The following is an 18,849-nucleotide window of genomic DNA, read 5'->3' as shown; positions in this document are numbered from 1 at the left end:
ACCTGTCAATTTGCTCTACTGTCTCAATTTTGTATAAAGTAATTTTTCCATGCCTTTAATTATTATCTTGTGTACCTCTATAAGGTTGCCATTCAATGCCCCATTTCAAGACTGAAGTCTTTACTCTTCCCTCATAAGTCAGGCCTTTTATATAGGGGTCAGCCTCATGGCTCTTCGGTGCACTGTCTCCAGCACACGAATGTCTTCTTTGTGTCTCAGTGATCTGAACTGGACTCAATGAGTGGTTAAAGCATGGCACAATTTGACTGCTTATTCTTAATTGTAGTCTATTGTTTGGCTAGAAAGCTTAGTGGACATGTTTAGCAATAAGTCTCTTTTTCATCTTCATCAACGCCATTTTTTCTTCCAATAAATTGTTCATTTCTCCGCTCAGTTCTCTAGTTTGTTCTGTAATCTCAGAATTGCTTTTCCAATTCCAATGACCTTCCTAGTTTGGGATTGTGCAGATTTGCTAGTGTCTGTTGTGCTTGTGTATTGAACCCATTGATGGAAATTGAAAGTTCAGCAGCGATCTCTGAAACATTTTGCCCAGTATTTTCCAAACTCTAACATAACTCCTCCAATAAACATTCTTGTCTTCTATCCTTCAGCCAGGTTGTTGTTCATTCCAATGATGTACCTTAAATCTTCACAGGTAAGAGTTTAACCAAAAGCTTTCTGACTTTGTCAATTGCCTTCTGGAAGTAAACAAATGCAGCTTTGCAGGTATTTTCATGTCCAGGAGCTTGGAATCTTTCCCTTCCAAATGCATACTGACTGCTGTTTACCGTAATATTAATTTTAATTTAAATAATCTTTATTGTCACAAGTAGGCTTACATTAACACTGCGATGAAGTTACTGTGAAAAGCCCCTAGTCGCCACATTCCGGGCGCCTGTTCGGGTACACGGAGGGAGAATTCAGAATGTTCAATTCACCTAACAACACGTCTTTCGGGACTTGTGGGAGGAAACCGGAGCACCCGGAGGAAATCTACGCAGACACAGGGAGAACTAACAGATCTGTTCTTGACATGGTTACAACATTACCTGATTTCCAATCTTCTGGTGGCTCTCCAGTATCGAGTGATTCCCTTACCATGATTGTAAATGCTTCACAAATCTTCTCCCTAGTCCCTCTTAGTTCTCTGCGATAAATAACATTTGTACCTGGAGATTTTATAGTTCAGGACAGAACAGTTCTGATGCAGACATCCGTCTTACTTACTTTTTTCTTCCAGCCACTCTCCCTATGGTCCTAAGTATAAACAAACAAGATCTGTCATGGATTGGGTGCAAGCCGCACAAGGAAAACCCGTTCCATGTTACTTCACATCCCCACAGGCAGACTGCTGTATTGGACAACAGAATTCAGTGGACCTGTAAGTTGAGATTTTCCTCTAGGTCAGTGTCCAACTGTACTACAAGACTGGGTGTGGGAAGTATGAAAAAAATCAGGCAGGTGCCTTTCCACGTGTCTGCACCAATCTTCTGATCAGGGGAAAATCTTCATTATAGAGAGGAACAACAGCCAAAAAGCATGGCAATGTGAGTGCACAGACTGTTCTCCTGATAACAATTTTACAACCCCCACCTCTTACCTCTCTCTGAGGTATTGCTTTCGAGTCAGATGAGCCCTAAAAGAGGACTGGATGAAAGAGACAGCCTCTTCTCTCTCATCCTCTGCCAGAAGTTGGTTCTGAACATTGTTGCGGTGAGAAACATGAGAACTCTGAAATAAATTATAATAACAATATAAAAACACATGACAAATACACACTATTTACAATTACATGCGATTCACAGCACAGAAAAGGCCATTTGGGCCAACAGGTCTATGCCTGCATTGTGTTTCACACAAATCTCCTCTCACTGTACTTCAAGTATCTGCATAACCTTCTACTCCTTTCTTACCCATGTACGTATCAACCTTCCCCTTAAATTCAACAATGATATTTGCCTCCTATTCAACAGTCCCCTTAAATTCAACAATATTTGTCACCACAGGATTGACTCCTGTGGTGTCAAGTTCCACATTCTTGCAACCCTTTGTTTCTACTGAATTCTCTGATGGATTTATTTAATGAGCATCGTATTTATGATCACTAGTTTTGGCCTCCCCCACAAGTGGAAACATCTTTGCTATGTTTAATTTGAAGGTCAGGACCATAAAGTAGGAAACTCGCCCATTTTAGTCCAAAAAAATAGCACGTAATCCAATATGCAACCCTTTGCTTTATAAGTAGCACTCTCAACTGAGTTGGAGGGTAGAGGGTTCACGTCCACTCAGGACATGAGCATAAAATCTAGGCTGTGCTTCAATTGAACAATGAGGGTGTGCTGAACTGTTGGAGAACCATAGAATCCCTACAGTGCAGAAGGGGGCCATTCAGCTCATTGGGTCTGTACTGACCGTCCGAAAGAGCACTCTACCCAGATCCACACTCCCATCTACCCCACCTGAGCCTCATAATCCGGTAACCTAACCTGCACATCCCTGGACACTAAGGGGTAATTTAACATGGCCAATCCACCTCATCCCTACATCTCTGTACTGTGGGAGGAAACCAGAGCACATGGGGGAAAACCCATGCAGACATTGGGAGAATATGCAAACTCCACACAGTTACCCAAGGCAGGAATAAAACCTGGGTCCCTGGTGCTGTGAGGCAACAGTGCTAACCACTGTGCCACCGTACTGCCATGACATACTTCAGAATAGACATTAAACATAGATCCTGTATGCCTGCTCAGGTGAATTTAAAAAATCCCATGTTTTTGATCCAAGTGCAAGTTCTCCTGTCCAATACCATCGACAACAGATTATCTGGTCATTGATCATTGTTGTGTGTGAAACATTCCTGTGCACAATTTGGCAGCTGTATTTGCCTGTATAAAACTGCAGTGACTGCACTTTAGAAAGTAATCCCTTTGGTTATAAGGCGTTTGTGAGATCCTGCTCTGAGATTACACAAACTCATTTTTCATTGGAATTTGGCAAACATTGTCAAGATTAGTTTCTTTAGATTTTGTACTGATGACTGTAACAATGATGACAGATATATTCTCTCACAGTAGGATTAAGACAGTATGATTTAAAACAGTATGATTGCGGAAATTATTGGAAGGTTAACTACCTTGTTCTGTTGAGAGGAGGCAACAGACATTTTCTTCAGACCAACAGAGTGTGTGCCCTCCAGTTTCTTCCGTGTTAAATGCCCCCGTGCAGATGCTTGTATCACAGTAATTGCCTTTCATGAAACCAGAAGGGTAGAATGTTCATTCCAGAAAGATTCAGGCCCACTTTCAAGGAGAACCACACATAATGTCTACCCTGCCTGGTTTTAATGGATAATCTGCTTTTTTAAATGTTGGATACTGTCTTAATGCTAGCTAAAGGACATTTTAATTATCTACAGTTGGTTTCAAGCACTTGCATCATGAATAAATCATGTGTCAGCTGCAGAGGAAAGTTTTGTATTCTTTCCCAAAAGCATATCCTGTAATTCCACTCACCTTTGCATAATGTGAGTGGTTAAATGTTTTTAATAATGCAAGTTCTACATTTAGTTCTAAAACAAAGGAACAGGAATAGGCCATTCAGCCCCTCAAGTTGTTCGGCCATCATTATTTTTTATTCAATCAAGGGACATGGGCATCGCTGGCTTGGTCAGCATTTACTGCCCATCCCTAATTCCCCATGAGAAGGTGGTGGTGAGCTACCTTCTTGAACCACTGCGGTCCATGTGGTGTAGGTACTCCCACAGTGCTGTTAGGAAGTTCCAGGATTTTGACCCAGCAACAGTGAGGGAACAGCAATATTCTATCCAAGTCAGGATGGTGAGTGGCTTGTGGAGAACTTCTAGGTGTTGGTGTTTCCTGTATCTGCTGCCCTTGTCCATCTAAATGATAGCAGTCATGGGTTTGGAAGGTGCTGTCTTGGTGATTTTCTAAAGTGCATCTTGAAGATGGTACACACTCCTGCTACTGTGTGTTGGTAGTGAAGGGAGTGGGTTTTTGCGGATGGGGTGCCAATCAAGCGGACTGCTTTGTCTTGGATGGTGTCAAGCTTCCAAAGTATTGTTGGAGCTGCATTCATGTCGGGCAAGTGCAGAGTATTCCTTCACACTCCTGACTTGTGCCTTGGACAGGCTTTGGGAAATTAGGAAGTTCCTTGCTGCAGGATTACTTTTTAAAAAAAAGTATTTATTACAAACATGTATCAAAATAGGCTAGAGCGAATAAACGCTCGGGAAACATACTTCCCAGCAATCAACTATAAAACACGGTCACAAACATCCCCCCCCTTAAAACCCCCGAAGAGCCCCTTAACTCATACTTTATCTTCTTTAACTGCAGGAAGTCGTACAGGTCACCCAAACAAACCTCTACCTCCGGTGGCAATCTTGGTGAGTAGCTATCTTTGCTTACAGGCAAAGAGCTCCGGGGCGCTGCACTTGCAAACCCAGTGCTTGGTGGGGGGTGGGGCCCTCGGCTGGGGGTGGGAGACCCTTCGCAGGGGTGGGCTGCCATGGGAGGGTCAGGGAGAGGCGCTTGGGGGGGGGGGGGGGGGTCGCATGGAGATTTGCTTGGGGGGGGGGGGGGGTTTGCTCGCGTGGGAGCATTGGTATCGACTCACCTGTGCTGCCTGGTGTAGGTCGTTGACCCTTTTCCTGCACTGCAGGCCAGTCCTCCTGGTCATACTCCCAGAGCTGACTGCTGCCGTCACCTCATCCCAGACAGCACTGGCTGCCCTGTGGCTGACCCTCCAGAATATCTCTCCTGGCCTCCACTGCGTCTAGGAGCCTCCCAGATCTGCTTCCCCAAATCTTGGGGCCAGTCTCCTGGGCATCATTATTGTGAGCTGGCTGGGATTGGCTGAGCAAGTACGGCTTGGCCTTGTTAGCGGGGGGCTGGCGATCGTGGTGCTGGTGAATCGGCGGGCGGGCCTTCATTTATGGCGAGACGCCCATGGGGCCTTGTTAACTGGACCAATTAATGTTGAATCACATTGCCAGTAGAGGCTGGGTCATTAAATATATTCAAGGTGGATTTACATACTTGTACATAGAATTTATTTTCTTGTAGGGAACAAATGGACTCCACTTGGTGCTTCTTTGTAGAAGCAAGACTTAGATCAGGAGTTCAGCTGGGTACAGGATCAGGCATATGTTCCACTGCTATGTGGTGCTACACATTGTGACTCCGTCATGGTACCCGACGTGACACTGACATCAATTTCAGAGCAGAGTGAGGGATTTGGGATCACTTGACATCGGTCACTTTCATTGATCTGCTGCCTAAATTCCTGAAATTTGTGGAAAAACTCTCAGACAAAGGGAAGTGAAGGGTTTGAAAGTCTTGAAGTTTTATTATCTTACTATATTGTTCATAATTTCAAATAGGGTCATACTTACTTCCTCCATGTCTGTGTCTTCTTTCTATAGAGGTAAAAAGGGAAATAATGGCATAATTGAAACTTGCTTATAATTATACAAAATGGCTAAACTGTTCTCAAAGCCTGCAACTTCCCAAAATACTTCATCCATGTTCATTGCCGACACAGTTCTCCTTTCACAAATAGCTATCAGAATGTGCCTCATGCCCTCATTACAATAACTGTCTTTGTCAAATGTTAAACATTAAGAATACAATTGTTCAGAGCCGTGAAAGATAGACGCAAGCAACGCAACACTGCATCCTATTCACAGACTCACAAGGATGAACCATGTCTATGCCTTGAGATTCTTAATTAAAGGGACAGTGGTTAACACTGCTGCCTCAGTGCTCAGGACCCGGGATTGATCCTGGCTCCGGGTCACTACCCATGTGGCGTTTGCACAGTCTCCCGTGTCCGTTTGGGTCTCACCCCCACAGCCATAAAAGATGTGCAGGGTAGGTGGGTTGGCGACGTTAAACTGCCCCTTAATTGGAAAAAAAAAAATGAATTGGGTACTTTAAATTTTCTTTTTTTTTTTTTTTAATAAACTTTTCAATTGTGATTTGTTTTTGTTCAAGTCAGTATCCCTTTATTACTTTGTATTACAGTATTACTTTGTCCCTCAATTCATTTGATTTAGTTTAATTGGTTTACACAAAATAGTTGGATAAAAGGGAGCCTGTAGACTTGGATTTCCAGAAGACATTTGATAAAGTGCCACATGAAAGGTTATTGTGGAAAATGAAAGTTCATGGTGTAGGTAGTAACATGGTTAGAAGATTGGCTGACAGAAAATGGATCTTTATCTGATTGGCGAAAGCGGGAAACTACAGGCCAGTTAGCTTTATCTTGTTAGAAGCATAATTTTTTTTGAAAAATATTTTATTCAGGCATTTATATTATAAATTTTAACAGAATAAACAATCACACACCAAACAAACAACAAAACCCAGCCAACATGGCTTACAATAACAACTCCCCAACCACAATTCCCCATTAGAAACATAATTAAGGGCGACACGGTGGCACAGTAGCTAAATATACGGAGTACATTTATCGTAAAGTTTCCAAATTCCCACAAGTGAAACATCTCTTCTGATAAGCCCTTTCATAATTTAAAAAAAAAAAATCTCTATTAAGTAATCCCTCAGCTTTCTCTTTTCTGGAGAGATGAGCCTCAGCATGTTCAGTCTTTTCGGATTGTTGTAGCTTTTCAGTTCTAGTACCATTCTTGTAAATATTGTAAAACACCGAGGAAAATTTTTTCCAATATTGACAAGAGTACCACTCAATTAAGCACAATGTGTTTTAATTTGATCTTCCTCTGTCATGAAGTGTTACACTCAGAAAGCTATTAACTAATTAATCGACCTATCAGAACTCAGGACTATGATTGACATGGCCATGTTTACACCATACGGTCAGCTTGGCTCAGTGGGTAGCACACTTGCCTCTGAGTCAGAGGTTTGTGGCTGCAAGTCCCAGTCCAGGATTTGAGCATAAAACTTCAATGAAACTTTGGGGGTCAGTCTTTCCGATTAAACAATAAACTAAGGTATTGCCTGTACTCTCATAGATGGAAAAAATTGATTTGAAGAGGAGAAGGTAAAATTTTTGGTTTCCTGGTCACCGCCGATTCCTCAATCAATACCACCAGTGTTGGGAAAACGATCTTCACGAAGTGTATTTACTTTGAAAATTTAGAAGGGCATTGTATTATTTGGACGCTTGGATTTCTTTTTACAAAAAGGTTATAAATTCACCTTCAGACTGGGAGCCACAATGCCTTTTCCAAGAAATCACCTGATCAGCATGATACTGGAGGGGGAAAAGTTTGCTTGTTTGCACTGCAATAATTTTAATTGATTTCAAAATAAAATTCTGAAAAACTGATTTAAAGGCAAAGGGTTAATGATTTACTGGAAATCACATGGCAGGATTGAGCTTTAAGTTTTGGACTCGTGTTTTTGAATTCAGTTGGAGCTGAACTGAGAAAGTAAAAAGCTGCCCAGCTCGTCTTCACCTGGCCTTGCCTGAAATAATGTGGTTGGCAGTATCCAGCTAAGAATCCTCAGCTGAGTGGAACTTTTCCATCCTTGGAAATCCAAGAGGCTGAGACAAGAGGGATTGATCCTGTAATAATCCACAGGAGGCAGGGGTACCGTCACTACATCAGTATTTATTTGCAATCACAATATACCAGAGCAGCTCCAAAAAGTGCTGCTAGCATTCCGGTCAACTTAAGACTGCCTCACAAAGCCTACACAGGTGCTTATATGGGCCCCCTCAATGAGCTATCATTGAGGGAGCTCATACTCCAATTGGCCAACCAATAATGCCAATTGGAGGTTATTACAGATCCAGCTACATATAATGTCTAGTCATCTAATGGGACCTGCAACCTGTCTTGACATGAGGGAGCTCCAGATTCCAGCACCAAAACCCTGCAAACTTTACCCTTTGTTTTACAAAGCCTAATCTCCAAAGTCCATCTCTGCAAGAACTCTATCCGTTGGTTCTGTGTGTGTGTGCATGCACGCACGCATGCCTGTAGTTATACTAATCATCATAGATAGCATTTACAGTGCAGAAAGAGGTCATTCTGCCCATTGGTCTGCACTGACCCTTGGAAAGAGCACCCTACTGAAGCCCACACCTCCACCCTATCCCAGTAACCCCACCTAACTTTTTTGGACACTAAGGGGCAATTTATCATGGCCAATCCACCTAACCTGCACATCTTTGGAGTGTAGGAGGAAACCGGAGCACCCGGAAGAAACCCACACAGACACGGGGAGAAAGTGCAAACTCCACACAGTCACCCAAGGCCATAATTGAACTCGGGTCACTGGAGCAGTGAAATCAGCAGTGCTAACCACTGTGCCGCCCTGGAACGGAACTGACGGAATTGCTTTGCGAGTAGCTGGCATGGACTCATCCTACAGATGAGATGTGGCAATGAAGCCCATTGTGTTTCTTCTAGTGGTTAAGGGGAACTTTAAAGGACATACCTGAAGAATAGCAGAGAGTTGTGGCCATTCATCTCAGTAAATAGGAAAAGGTGTAGATTATTCAGCTCCTTGAACCTGTTCCACCATTCTGTTCAAACATGGATAAACTTCCCAGGCAGTGCATTCCAGATTCTCACCACCCTCAGAGTTATTTTTTTCTCAAATCCCCTCGTAACCTCCTGGCCCATACCCTAAAATTATGCTGCCTTGTGATTGACTCGTCAACAACGGGGAGCAGCTGCCTCCTATTTATCCTGCCCAAACCTTTCATGATCTCAAACACCTCAATCATATCCCCCTTCAGTCTTCTCTGCTCTAAAGAAAACAATCCTAACCTATCCAATTAAAAAGAGGCTCTGGATAAAGTCATCAAATCTTATCCAAACTTGGGGATTATTGTATCTCCCCCATCTCCCCAACATCATCAGTGCCACAGTCAACAGAAATGACTCTTTCTCTCCCCCCCCACCCCCCCCCCCCCCCCCCCCCCCCAACCCACATTTTGAAATTCTCTTCCGAAAACCCTTTGTCTTTGATTATTAGGCACATAGGGCCTGGGTTCGATCCCGGCCCCAGGTCACTGTCCGTGTGGAGTTTGCACATTCTCCCCGTGTCTGCGCTGGATTCACCCTCACAACCCAAAAAGATGTGCAGGGTAAGTGAATTGGGCATGCTAAATTGCCCCTTAATTGGACAAAAAGAATTGGATACTCCAAATTAAAACAAACCCCCCCCCCAATCCAGTCCTAAAACTTTTGGAATATCTGCACTGCAATCCTCCAGTGCTGGTTTCCTGGCCATTATTTTAAACGTTTCTCCAGTAGCAATATGATTTTAGCTGCTGAGGCCTTAAGCTTTGGCATTTCCTCCCAAAAACCTCTCTGCTTCTTTGTCTCTCTCTACCTATTTCTTCCTAGAAGACGATTCTTGAAATCTAGCCCCTCAGCTGTGCTTTCGGTCAATTTTCCCAAGATCTCCTTATATGGCTCGGTGTCAGATTTTGTCTGTCAGTGATCCTGTGAAATGCCTTGGAACATTTACTATGTTAACAATGCTATACAAACGGGCAGCACGGTGGCTCAGTGGCTAGCACCATTGCCTTTCGGCGTTGAGTTCGCAGGTTCGATTCCTGCTCTGAGACACTGTCCGTGTGGAGTTTGCACATTCTCCCCGCCTTTGCGTGGGTTTCGCCCCCACAACCCAAAGATGTGCAGGGTAGGTGGATTGGCCACGCTAAATTGCCCCTCAATTGGAAAAACAAATTGGGTACTCTAAATTTATTTTTAATAAAACAATGCTATAAAAATGTAAGTTGTTGTTATGATTTGATTAGGTGAAAATCCTCATTTGTCTACAATCGGTCTATACCTGATTTCGATATTGGCGCCAGTGCTTCTGGATTGTTTTTGCTGCCTGTTCTTTGCCGCCCTCCTGTTTCAGCTGACTGGAGCTAGCCGAAGTGGCCCGGGTGGAGCGGTGATTCCTGGTCAAACCCACAATGGACTGATTGCTTGCACTGTGTTCCTGTGAAGTGGGCAGAATTGTTAATATCCACAGACTCACAGAGCCACTTTGCAACATCAGTGACATTCAAAGCTCGGTGTGATGTTTCATGTGGCATCCATCTGTATTTATCTGTCTTTCGCAATATAGCTTTGCTTCAGAAGAAATACTTGACATTAGATCTATTTAAAAGCTTTAGAAAGTGGTGTATCAGTTTTGAGAAGGCAGGTTGATGTGCCAACCATTACAAATCCATCAAACCCACATTCACCATTTCTCTCTCGATGCATCAGGATTAATGATGCTGAGATTTATCAGAACACGTGCTGTAAGTTGGCATCTTCTACAGTGCCAAGTTTCCTACATTTCAACAGTGACTAAACTTTACAGAGTATTGAAAATTGCATTATGCATTTTGTCCACCTGGGATTATCATACACAATGTACCAGCAGAGGGAGTCCATTAGGAAGAGATAATAAAGGATTTATGTTTAACAGCTTGTGCGGTTCTAAATTTAAGTGTCTCTGCAGGAATATATAACAGTTCCTGTCCCAAGAACTTCACATACTTCAAAAGTACTTAATTGGCTGTAAAGCACTTTGGAACATCCTGCTATCATGAAAGATGCTATTAGAAATACACCACCACTCTGCCACTCCCATTCCACATAGCTGGGAACCTTTTTACCTCAACAAAATCATTGCAGCGCAGTTTCATTCTCCGATGATCATCCAACTCTGCTTCCAATTGCTTTATATTTTCTGTCAGACAGCGGATTTCCCTCCTGCAGCACAGGACAAATCATGTTTTCACTCCCATTGCAGTAGGAGATTAAAATTTTTTTATTTTTTTTAATAAATATTTTATTGCATATTTTTGGTCAACCAACACAGTATATTGTGCATCCTTTACACAATATTATAACAACACAAATAACAATGACCTATTTTATAAACAAAAAATGAATAAATAACAAAAATGAAAACTAACCCTAATTGGCAACTGCCTTATCACAAGTAACACTCTCCAAAAATATAATTTAACAGTCCAATATATAATTATCTGTCGCAACGACCTATACATATTATACAGTATATATTAACAACCCTGAGAGTCCTTCTGGTTCCTCCTCCCCCCCCCCCCCCCCCCCCCCCCCGATCCTGGGCTGCTGCTGCTGCCTTCTTTTTTCCATTCCATCTATCTTTCTGCGAGGTATTCGACGAACGGTTGCCACCGCCTGGTGAACCCTTGAACCGACCCGCTTAGAACGAACTTAATCCGCTCTAGCTTTATAAACCCTGCCATGTCATTTATCCAGGTCTCCACCCCCGGGGGCTTGGCTTCTTTCCACATTAACAATATCCTGCGCCAGGCTACTAGGGACGCAAAGGCCAAAACATCGGCCTCTCTCGCCTCCTGCACTCCCGGCTCTTGTGCAACCCCAAATATAGCCAACCCCTAGCTTGGTTCGACCCGGACCCCCACTACTTTTGAAAGCACCTTTGTCACCCCCATCCAAAACCCCTGTAGTGCCGGGCATGACCAAAACATATGGGTATGATTCGCTGGGCTTCTCGAGCACCTCGCACACCTATCCTCCACCCCAAAAAATTTACTGAGCCGTGCTCCAGTCATATGCGCCCTGTGTAATACCTTAAACTGAATCAGGCTTAGCCTGGCACACGAGGACGACGAGTTTACCCTGCTTAGGGCATCTGCCCACAGCCCCTCCTCGATCTCCTCCCCCAGCTCTTCTTCCCATTTCCCTTTTAGTTCATCTACCATAGTCTCCCCTTCGTCCCTCATTTCCCTATATATATCTGACACCCTACCATCCCCCACCCATGTCTTTGAGATCACTCTGTCCTGCACCTCTTGTGTCGGGAGCTGCGGGAATTCCCTCACCTGTTGCCTCGCAAAAGCCCTCAGTTGCATATACCTGAATGCATTCCCTTGGGGCAACCCATATTTCTCGGTCAGCGCTCCCAGACTCGCGAACTTCCCATCCACAAACAGATCTTTCAGTTGCGTTATTCCTGCTCTTTGCCACATTCCATATCCCCCATCCATTCCCCCCGGGGCAAACCTATGGTTGTTTCTTATCGGGGACCCCCCCCAAGGCTCCAGTCTTTCCCCTATGCCGTCTCCACTGCCCCCAAATCTTCAGTGTAGCCACCACCACCGGGCTTGTGGTGTAGTTCCTCGGTGAGAACGGCAATGGAGCTGTCACCATAGCCTGTAGGTTAGTCCCCCTACAGGACGCCCTCTCTAATCTCTTCCACGCCGCTCCCTCCTCCTCTCCCATCCACTTACTCACCATTGAAATATTAGCGGCCCAATAATACTCACTTAGGCTCGGTAGTGCCAGTCCCCCCCTATCCCTGCTACGCTGTAAGAATCCCTTCCTCACTCTCGGGGTCTTCCCGGCCCACACAAAACCCATGATGCTCTTTTCAATCCTTTTAAAAAAAGCCTTCGTGATCACCACCGGGAGGCACTGAAACACAAAGAGGAATCTCGGGACGACCACCATCTTAACCGCCTGCACCCTCCCTGCCAGTGACAGGGATACCATATCCCATCTCTTGAAATCCTCCTCCATTTGTTCCACCAACCGCGTTAAATTTAACCTATGCAATGTGCCCCAATTCTTGGCTATCTGGATCCCCAGGTAACGAAAGTCCCCTGTTACCTTCCTCAACGGTAGGGCCTCTATTTCTCTACTCTGCTCCCCTGGATGCACCACAAACAACTCACTTTTCCCCATGTTCAATTTATACCCTGAAAAATCCCCAAACTCCCCAAGTATCCGCATTATTTCTGGCATCCCCTCCGCCGGTTCTGCCACGTATAGTAGCAAATCGTCCGCATACAAAGATACCCGGTGTTTTTCTCCTCCTCTAAGTACTCCCCTCCACTTCTTGGAACCCCTCAACGCTATCGCCAGGGGCTCAATCGCCAGTGCAAACAATAATGGGGACAGAGGGCATCCCTGCCTTGTCCCTCTATGGAGCCGAAAATATGCAGATCCCCGTCCATTCGTGACCACGCTCGCCATCGGGGCCCTATACAACAGCTGCACCCATCTAACATACCCCTCTCCAAAACCAAATCTCCTCAACACCTCCCACAAATAATCCCACTCCACTCTATCAAATGCTTTCTCGGCATCCATCGCCACTACTATCTCCGTTTCCCCCTCTGGTGGGGCCATCATCATTACCCCTAACAGCCTCCGTATATTCGTGTTCAGCTGTCTCCCCTTCACAAACCCAGTTTGGTCCTCGTGGACCACCCCCGGGACACATTCCTCTATTCTCATTTCCATTACCTTGGCCAGGATCTTGGCATCTACATTTAGGAGGGAAATAGGTCTATAGGACCCGCATTGTAGCGGGTCCTTTTCCTTCTTTAAGAGAAGCGATATCGTTGCTTCAGACATAGTCGGGGGCTGTTGTCCCCTTTCCTTTGCCTCATTAAAGGTCCTCGTCAATACCGGGGCAAGCAAGTCCACATATTTTCTTTAGAATTCGACTGGGAATCCATCCGGTCCCGGGGCCTTTCCTGCCTGCATGCTCCTAATTCCTTTCACCACTTCTTCTACCTCGATCTGTGCTCCCAGTCCCACCCTTTCCTACTCTTCCACCTTGGGAAATTCCAGCCGATCCAAGAAGCCCATCATTCTCTCCCTCCCATCCGGGGGTTGAGCTTCATATAATTTTTTATAAAATGTCTTGAACACTCCATTCACTCTCTCCGCTCCCCGCTCCATCTCTCCTTCCTCATCCCTCACTCCCCCTATTTCCCTCGCTGCTCCCCTTTTCCTCAATTGGTGTGCCAGCAACCTGCTCGCCTTCTGCCCATATTCGTACTGTACACCCTGTGCCTTCCTCCATTGTGCCTCTGCAGTGCCCGTAGTCAGCAAGTCAAATTCTACATGTAGCCTTTGCCTTTCCCTGTACAGTCCCTCCTCCGGTGCTTCCGCATATTGTCTGTCCACCCTCAAAAGTTCTTGCAGCAACCGCTCCCATTCCTTACTCTCCTGCTTCCCTTTATGTGCCCTTATTGATATCAGCTCCCCTCTAACCACCGTCTTCAACGCCTCCCAGACCACTCCCACCTGGACCTCCCCATTATCATTGAGTTCCAAGTACTTTTCAATGCACCCCCTCACCCTTAGACACACCCCCTCATCTGCCATTAGTCCCATGTCCATTCTCCAGGGTGGGTAGCCCTCCTGTTTGCTCCCCTATCTCCAAGTCTACCCAGTGTGGAGCGTGATCCGAAATGGCTATAGCCGTATACTCCGTTCCCCTCACCTTCGGGATCAACGCCCTTCCCAGCACAAAAAAGCCTATTCGCGAGTAGACTTTATGGACATAGGAGAAAAACGAGAACTCCTTACTCCTAGGTCTGCTAAATCTCCACGGGTCTACAGCTCCCATCTGCTCCATAAAATCTTTAAGTACCTTGGCTGCTGCCGGCCTCCTTCCAGTCCTGGACTTCGACCTCTCCAGCCCTGGTTCCAAAACCGTATTAAAATCTCCCCCCATTATCAGCTTTCCCATCTCTAGGTCCGGAATGCGTCCTAGCATCCGCTTCATAAAATTGGCATCATCCCAGTTCGGGGCATATACGTTTACCAGGAGATTAAAATTTAACATTCAGTGATTACAATCTCACCCTTTCTATATCTCTGAGTTACCATTCGGCTCACTCCTTTTTCTTGTTCACATGGGGCCATCAGGAAAAGCTGGTTTAATGATATTTTTATAATACGATTGCGTTAGCGGTGTTGCTGCTTGGCTTTGCTCCATAATATTTTATGGAATACGGTGACATGGATATATCTTGTTACATGCACAGGTCCCTTTCCAATCACTTTGACTAGCTCAGCATTGCACGGGGGGGGCGGGGGGGGGGGATGGGAGTTGGGCAATAATCTGATCCCATAGTACGAGCATGTTTAAAATGGGAATGATCCCTAAAGCAGATTGGGAGGAACATGTGAGAATGAAACCAGGTCGTGTTCTCATTCAAATGTAAATCAGATTTTTTTTTCAGAAAACCCCTTCTTTCTGCATGGGAATAAGATATACTCCAGAATCGATTTTTTTTGTGGTGAGCCGTGAAGTGTTGGTGGGGGCAGAGTACGCGAGGATAGTATTCTCGGACCACACGCCGCACTAGCTGGAGGGCCAACGTAGCTTGGGACAGGAGCAGAGGCTGGGATGGAGGTTAGGCTCAGGGCTGTTAGTGGACAGGGGATTTTGCGATAAGGTGCGATCGGTGATTAACGACTACATGGAGTTGAACCAAAATGGGGAGGTATCGGTGGCCACATTCTGGGAGGCATTGAAGGCGGTGGTCGGGGCGTGATTATCTTGTTCAAGACGCGTGGAAATAGGAAATGGAGAGAGGAGTACGAATGATTATTGGGCGAGATAGTCGAGGTGGACAGGGAGTATTCGAGGGGCCCCACCGTGGAAGGATTGACGAAGAGAAGATATATCCCATCCGGCATCGGGGACTTTTCTACCTTAATGCGTTTTAAGATATCCAACACTTCCTCCTTTGTTTTGATAACATGTCCTAGAGTATTCACACACCCATCCTTAACCTCAACATCCATCATGTCCCTCTCCTTGGTGAATACCGAAGCAAAGTACTCATTAAGGATCTCACCCACTTCCTCTGACTCCATGCATAATTTCCCTCCTTTGTCCTCAAGTAGGCCTATTCTTTCCCTAGCTACCCTCTTGCTCGTTATATATGTATAAAAAAGGTCTTAGAATTTTCCTTGACCCAGCTTGCCAATGACGTTTCATGGCCTCTTTTAGCCCTCCTAACTCCCATTTGTGTTTGTTCCTATTTTCCCTATATTCGTCAAAAGCTTTGTCTGTTTTTAATGGCCTACAGTAAGAAGTCTTCCAACACCAGGTTAAAGTCCAACAGGTTTCTTTCGAAACACTAGCTTTCGGAGCACTGCTCCTTCCTCAGGTGAATGAAGAGGTAGGTTCCAGAAACATACATATAGACAAAGTCAAAGATGCATGACGATACTTTGAATGTGAGTCTTTGCAGGTAATTAAGTATTTATATGTCCAGATGGAGCAACTGGAGAGAGGGATAATCACAGGTTAAAGAGGTGTGAATTGTCTCAAGCCAGGACTGTTGGTACAATTTCGCAAACCCAGGCCAGATGGTGGGGGGTGAATGTAATGCACCATGAATCCAAGGTCCCGGTTGAGGCCGTACTCATGTGTGCGGAACTTGGCTATAAGTTTGCCTAGACCTTATGTATGCTTCTTTTTTCTTTTTGACTAGTCTCACAATATCCCCTGTCATCCATGCTTCCCTAATCCTGCCATTTCTGTCCTTCTAATCAACTGATCTATAATCTCAACAGGTCTGGCAGCATCTGTAGGGAGAGAAAAGAGCTAACGTTTCGAGTCCAGATGACCCTTTGTCAAAGCTAAAGACAGAGAAAGTGGGAAATATTTATACTGTGGAGTGAGAATGAAAGATGAGTCATAGCCACAGAAACCCAGAGAAACAGGGTGCTAATAGCCACAGAAAACAAGGGGAAAGAGTGCTAATGGCAGTCCCTGGAGAGAACAAAAGGTGTGAAAGGCCAAACTGCAGAGAAACTAACATCAGAGGGTAAACTGCGACAGATGTAGATGTGGGGGGAGGGGAAGGGGGAAGCAAAGGGGAGACAGGGTTACGAAAGGTGAATAAGATGGGGGATAAGACTTAGGGTCTTAGGGTCACCTGGACTCGAAACGCTAGCTCTTTTATCTCCCGTCAGATGCTGCCTGACGTGCTGAGATTTTCCAGCATTTTCTTTTTGGTTTTAGATTTCATCATCTGCAGTGATTTGCTTTTGATCTATAAAATCCACATATCAAATGTACATTTACTCTCAAACAGCTGCTCCCAATTCACATTTTCCAGCTCTTGCCGAATTCTGTTGTAGTTAGCTTTCCCCCTCACTTGAGCACCCTCACTCGAGGACCACTCTTGTCCTTATCCACGAGTATTCTAAAATTTACAGAATTATGATCACTATTCACAAAATGTTCCCCTTCTAAAACTTTGATCACCTGGCTGGGCTCATTCCCCAATACTAGGTCCAGTAAGGCCCGCTTCCTGGTTGGACTATCAACATACTGTTTCAAAACCCTCTTGGACACACCTAACAAATTGCTCTCCATCCGAACCTCCGGCTCTAAACGAGTTCAGTCAATATGGGAAAAATTAAAATCACCCACCACAACAACCCTGCTATTTTCACTTCTTTCTGTAGTCAGAATCTGACTACATATCTGTTCCTCCGTATCCCCCTGGCTGTTGGGAGGCCTATAGTATAACCCCAACATTGTGATTGCACCTTTCCTATTTGTGAGCTCTAGCCATAATGCCACACTGCAGGATCCCTCCAAGATATCGTCCCACATCACAGCTGTGATGTTCCCTAACTAGTAATGCAACTCCCCCACCTTTCTGCTACCCTCAGTCTCGTCTAAAACATCGATATCCTGGAATGTTATCCTGTCCCTCCTTTAACCATGTCTCCGTAATAGCAACAATATCAGAATTTCCCACATTAACCTAAGCTCTAAGTGAGGGCCTAAGTGGGTCAGTGCAGACTCGATGGGCCGAATGGCCTCCTTCTGCACTGTCTGTTCTATGTTCTATGTACACCAGCTCTTTAGCCATGTGTTCAACTGCAGTATCTCTTTCTTCCTAGCCTCACTAGCACGTGGCACGGGCTTAATCCTGAAATGACTACCCTTCTTTTCAGCTTACTACCTAACTTCCTGTAATGTCTTTGCAGGACCTTGCTCTCTTCCTGCCAATGTCATTTGTACCAATGTGGACAATGACATCTGCCTGTTTGCCCTCTTGTTTCAGGATGTCCTGTACCCACTCTAAGACATCCATGATGTTGGCACCAGGGAGGCAACACACCCTCCTGGTGTCTCTTTTGCGCCCACAGAAGCGCCCATCTGTGCCCCTGACTATTGAAACCCCAATTAATATTGCTCTATTATGTGTTGTCCCCCTCCTCTGTACAGTAGGGCCAGCCATGGTGCCATCTCTCTGATGGGCCATCCCCCTCATCAGTATCCAAAAGGACATACTTGTTCGAGAGGGATACAGCCAGAGGGGACTGCTGCACTGAATACCTGCCCCATGTAGTGGTCACCGATCTTTCTTCCTGTACCTTGGATGAGACCATGGGCTGGATTCTCTGAGCCTCCGCGCCGAATTCGCGTTCGGCGTGGGGGCGGAGAATGGGCGTTTGCATGGAAATTGTGCCCGGCACCGCTGAAGCAATTCTCCTGTCCCTAGAGAATTGCTCGGGAGTCACGCACGCGCGATCTATGCGGCGCAGGTAGGGGGCCATTGGCAGAGGAGCCCAACCCCACGATACTCCGCGTGCAACTGGCCGGGTTCCCCACTGCGTGGTCGGGAACTACGGATGGCAGCTGTGGCTGCCCTGGTGGGTGGCAGGGGGATCAAGTACCGGGGGTGGGTGACGGCCGGGGGGGTGATCGGGCGGGTAATATGGAGCGGCGCAGGGCCGAACGTTGGGACGTTCTTTCCTGGTCCAGGTCCGCCATGTCGCACGGGGCGGCCGCCGCAGGCCCCTGTCGTGCACACGCCGGACTCCCAACCGGAAGTGCGGGGCCCCGCATCCGCAGCCAGAGCTGCACGAAGCACTCCGGGGCCCTGCCAGCCCCCTGCAGGTGGGAGAATCACTCAGGACTTTCTTAAGGAAAGTCCAGAGTGAAGCGCCAGCGTTTTGACGCTGGGATGGGGACATAGCCCCATTTTTGGAGAATCCAGCCCCATGTCTCTATAACTTCTATGTATTTTGTTTTTAAT

General features: G+C 45.7%; 1 protein-coding gene across 4 annotated transcripts in view; it reads right to left on the bottom strand.

The window, feature by feature from the left end:
• The window catches only part of iqce (IQ motif containing E), a 130,178-nt gene that overhangs the window by 27,739 nt on the left and 83,590 nt on the right, over window positions 1-18,849 (bottom strand). For 3 of the 4 annotated variants that reach the window (XM_072481050.1, XM_072481049.1, XM_072481053.1), the window contains 6 exons: window positions 10,642-10,738; window positions 9,819-9,974; window positions 5,417-5,440; window positions 3,137-3,250; window positions 1,601-1,731; window positions 1,228-1,257 (listed from right to left, as the gene is read on the bottom strand). In XM_072481050.1, the coding sequence (XP_072337151.1) occupies window positions 1,228-1,257; window positions 1,601-1,731; window positions 3,137-3,250; window positions 5,417-5,440; window positions 9,819-9,974; window positions 10,642-10,738 (552 nt within the window). The remainder of the gene's footprint in view (window positions 1-1,227; window positions 1,258-1,600; window positions 1,732-3,136; window positions 3,251-5,416; window positions 5,441-9,818; window positions 9,975-10,641; window positions 10,739-18,849) is intronic. The other variant, XM_072481051.1, reaches the window with a different exon arrangement.

Source organism: Scyliorhinus torazame, chromosome 17 (assembly GCF_047496885.1).
Source record: "Scyliorhinus torazame isolate Kashiwa2021f chromosome 17, sScyTor2.1, whole genome shotgun sequence".
Taxonomy (NCBI): Eukaryota; Metazoa; Chordata; class Chondrichthyes; order Carcharhiniformes; family Scyliorhinidae; genus Scyliorhinus; species Scyliorhinus torazame.
This window is presented reverse-complemented; position numbering and strand designations above follow the sequence as displayed.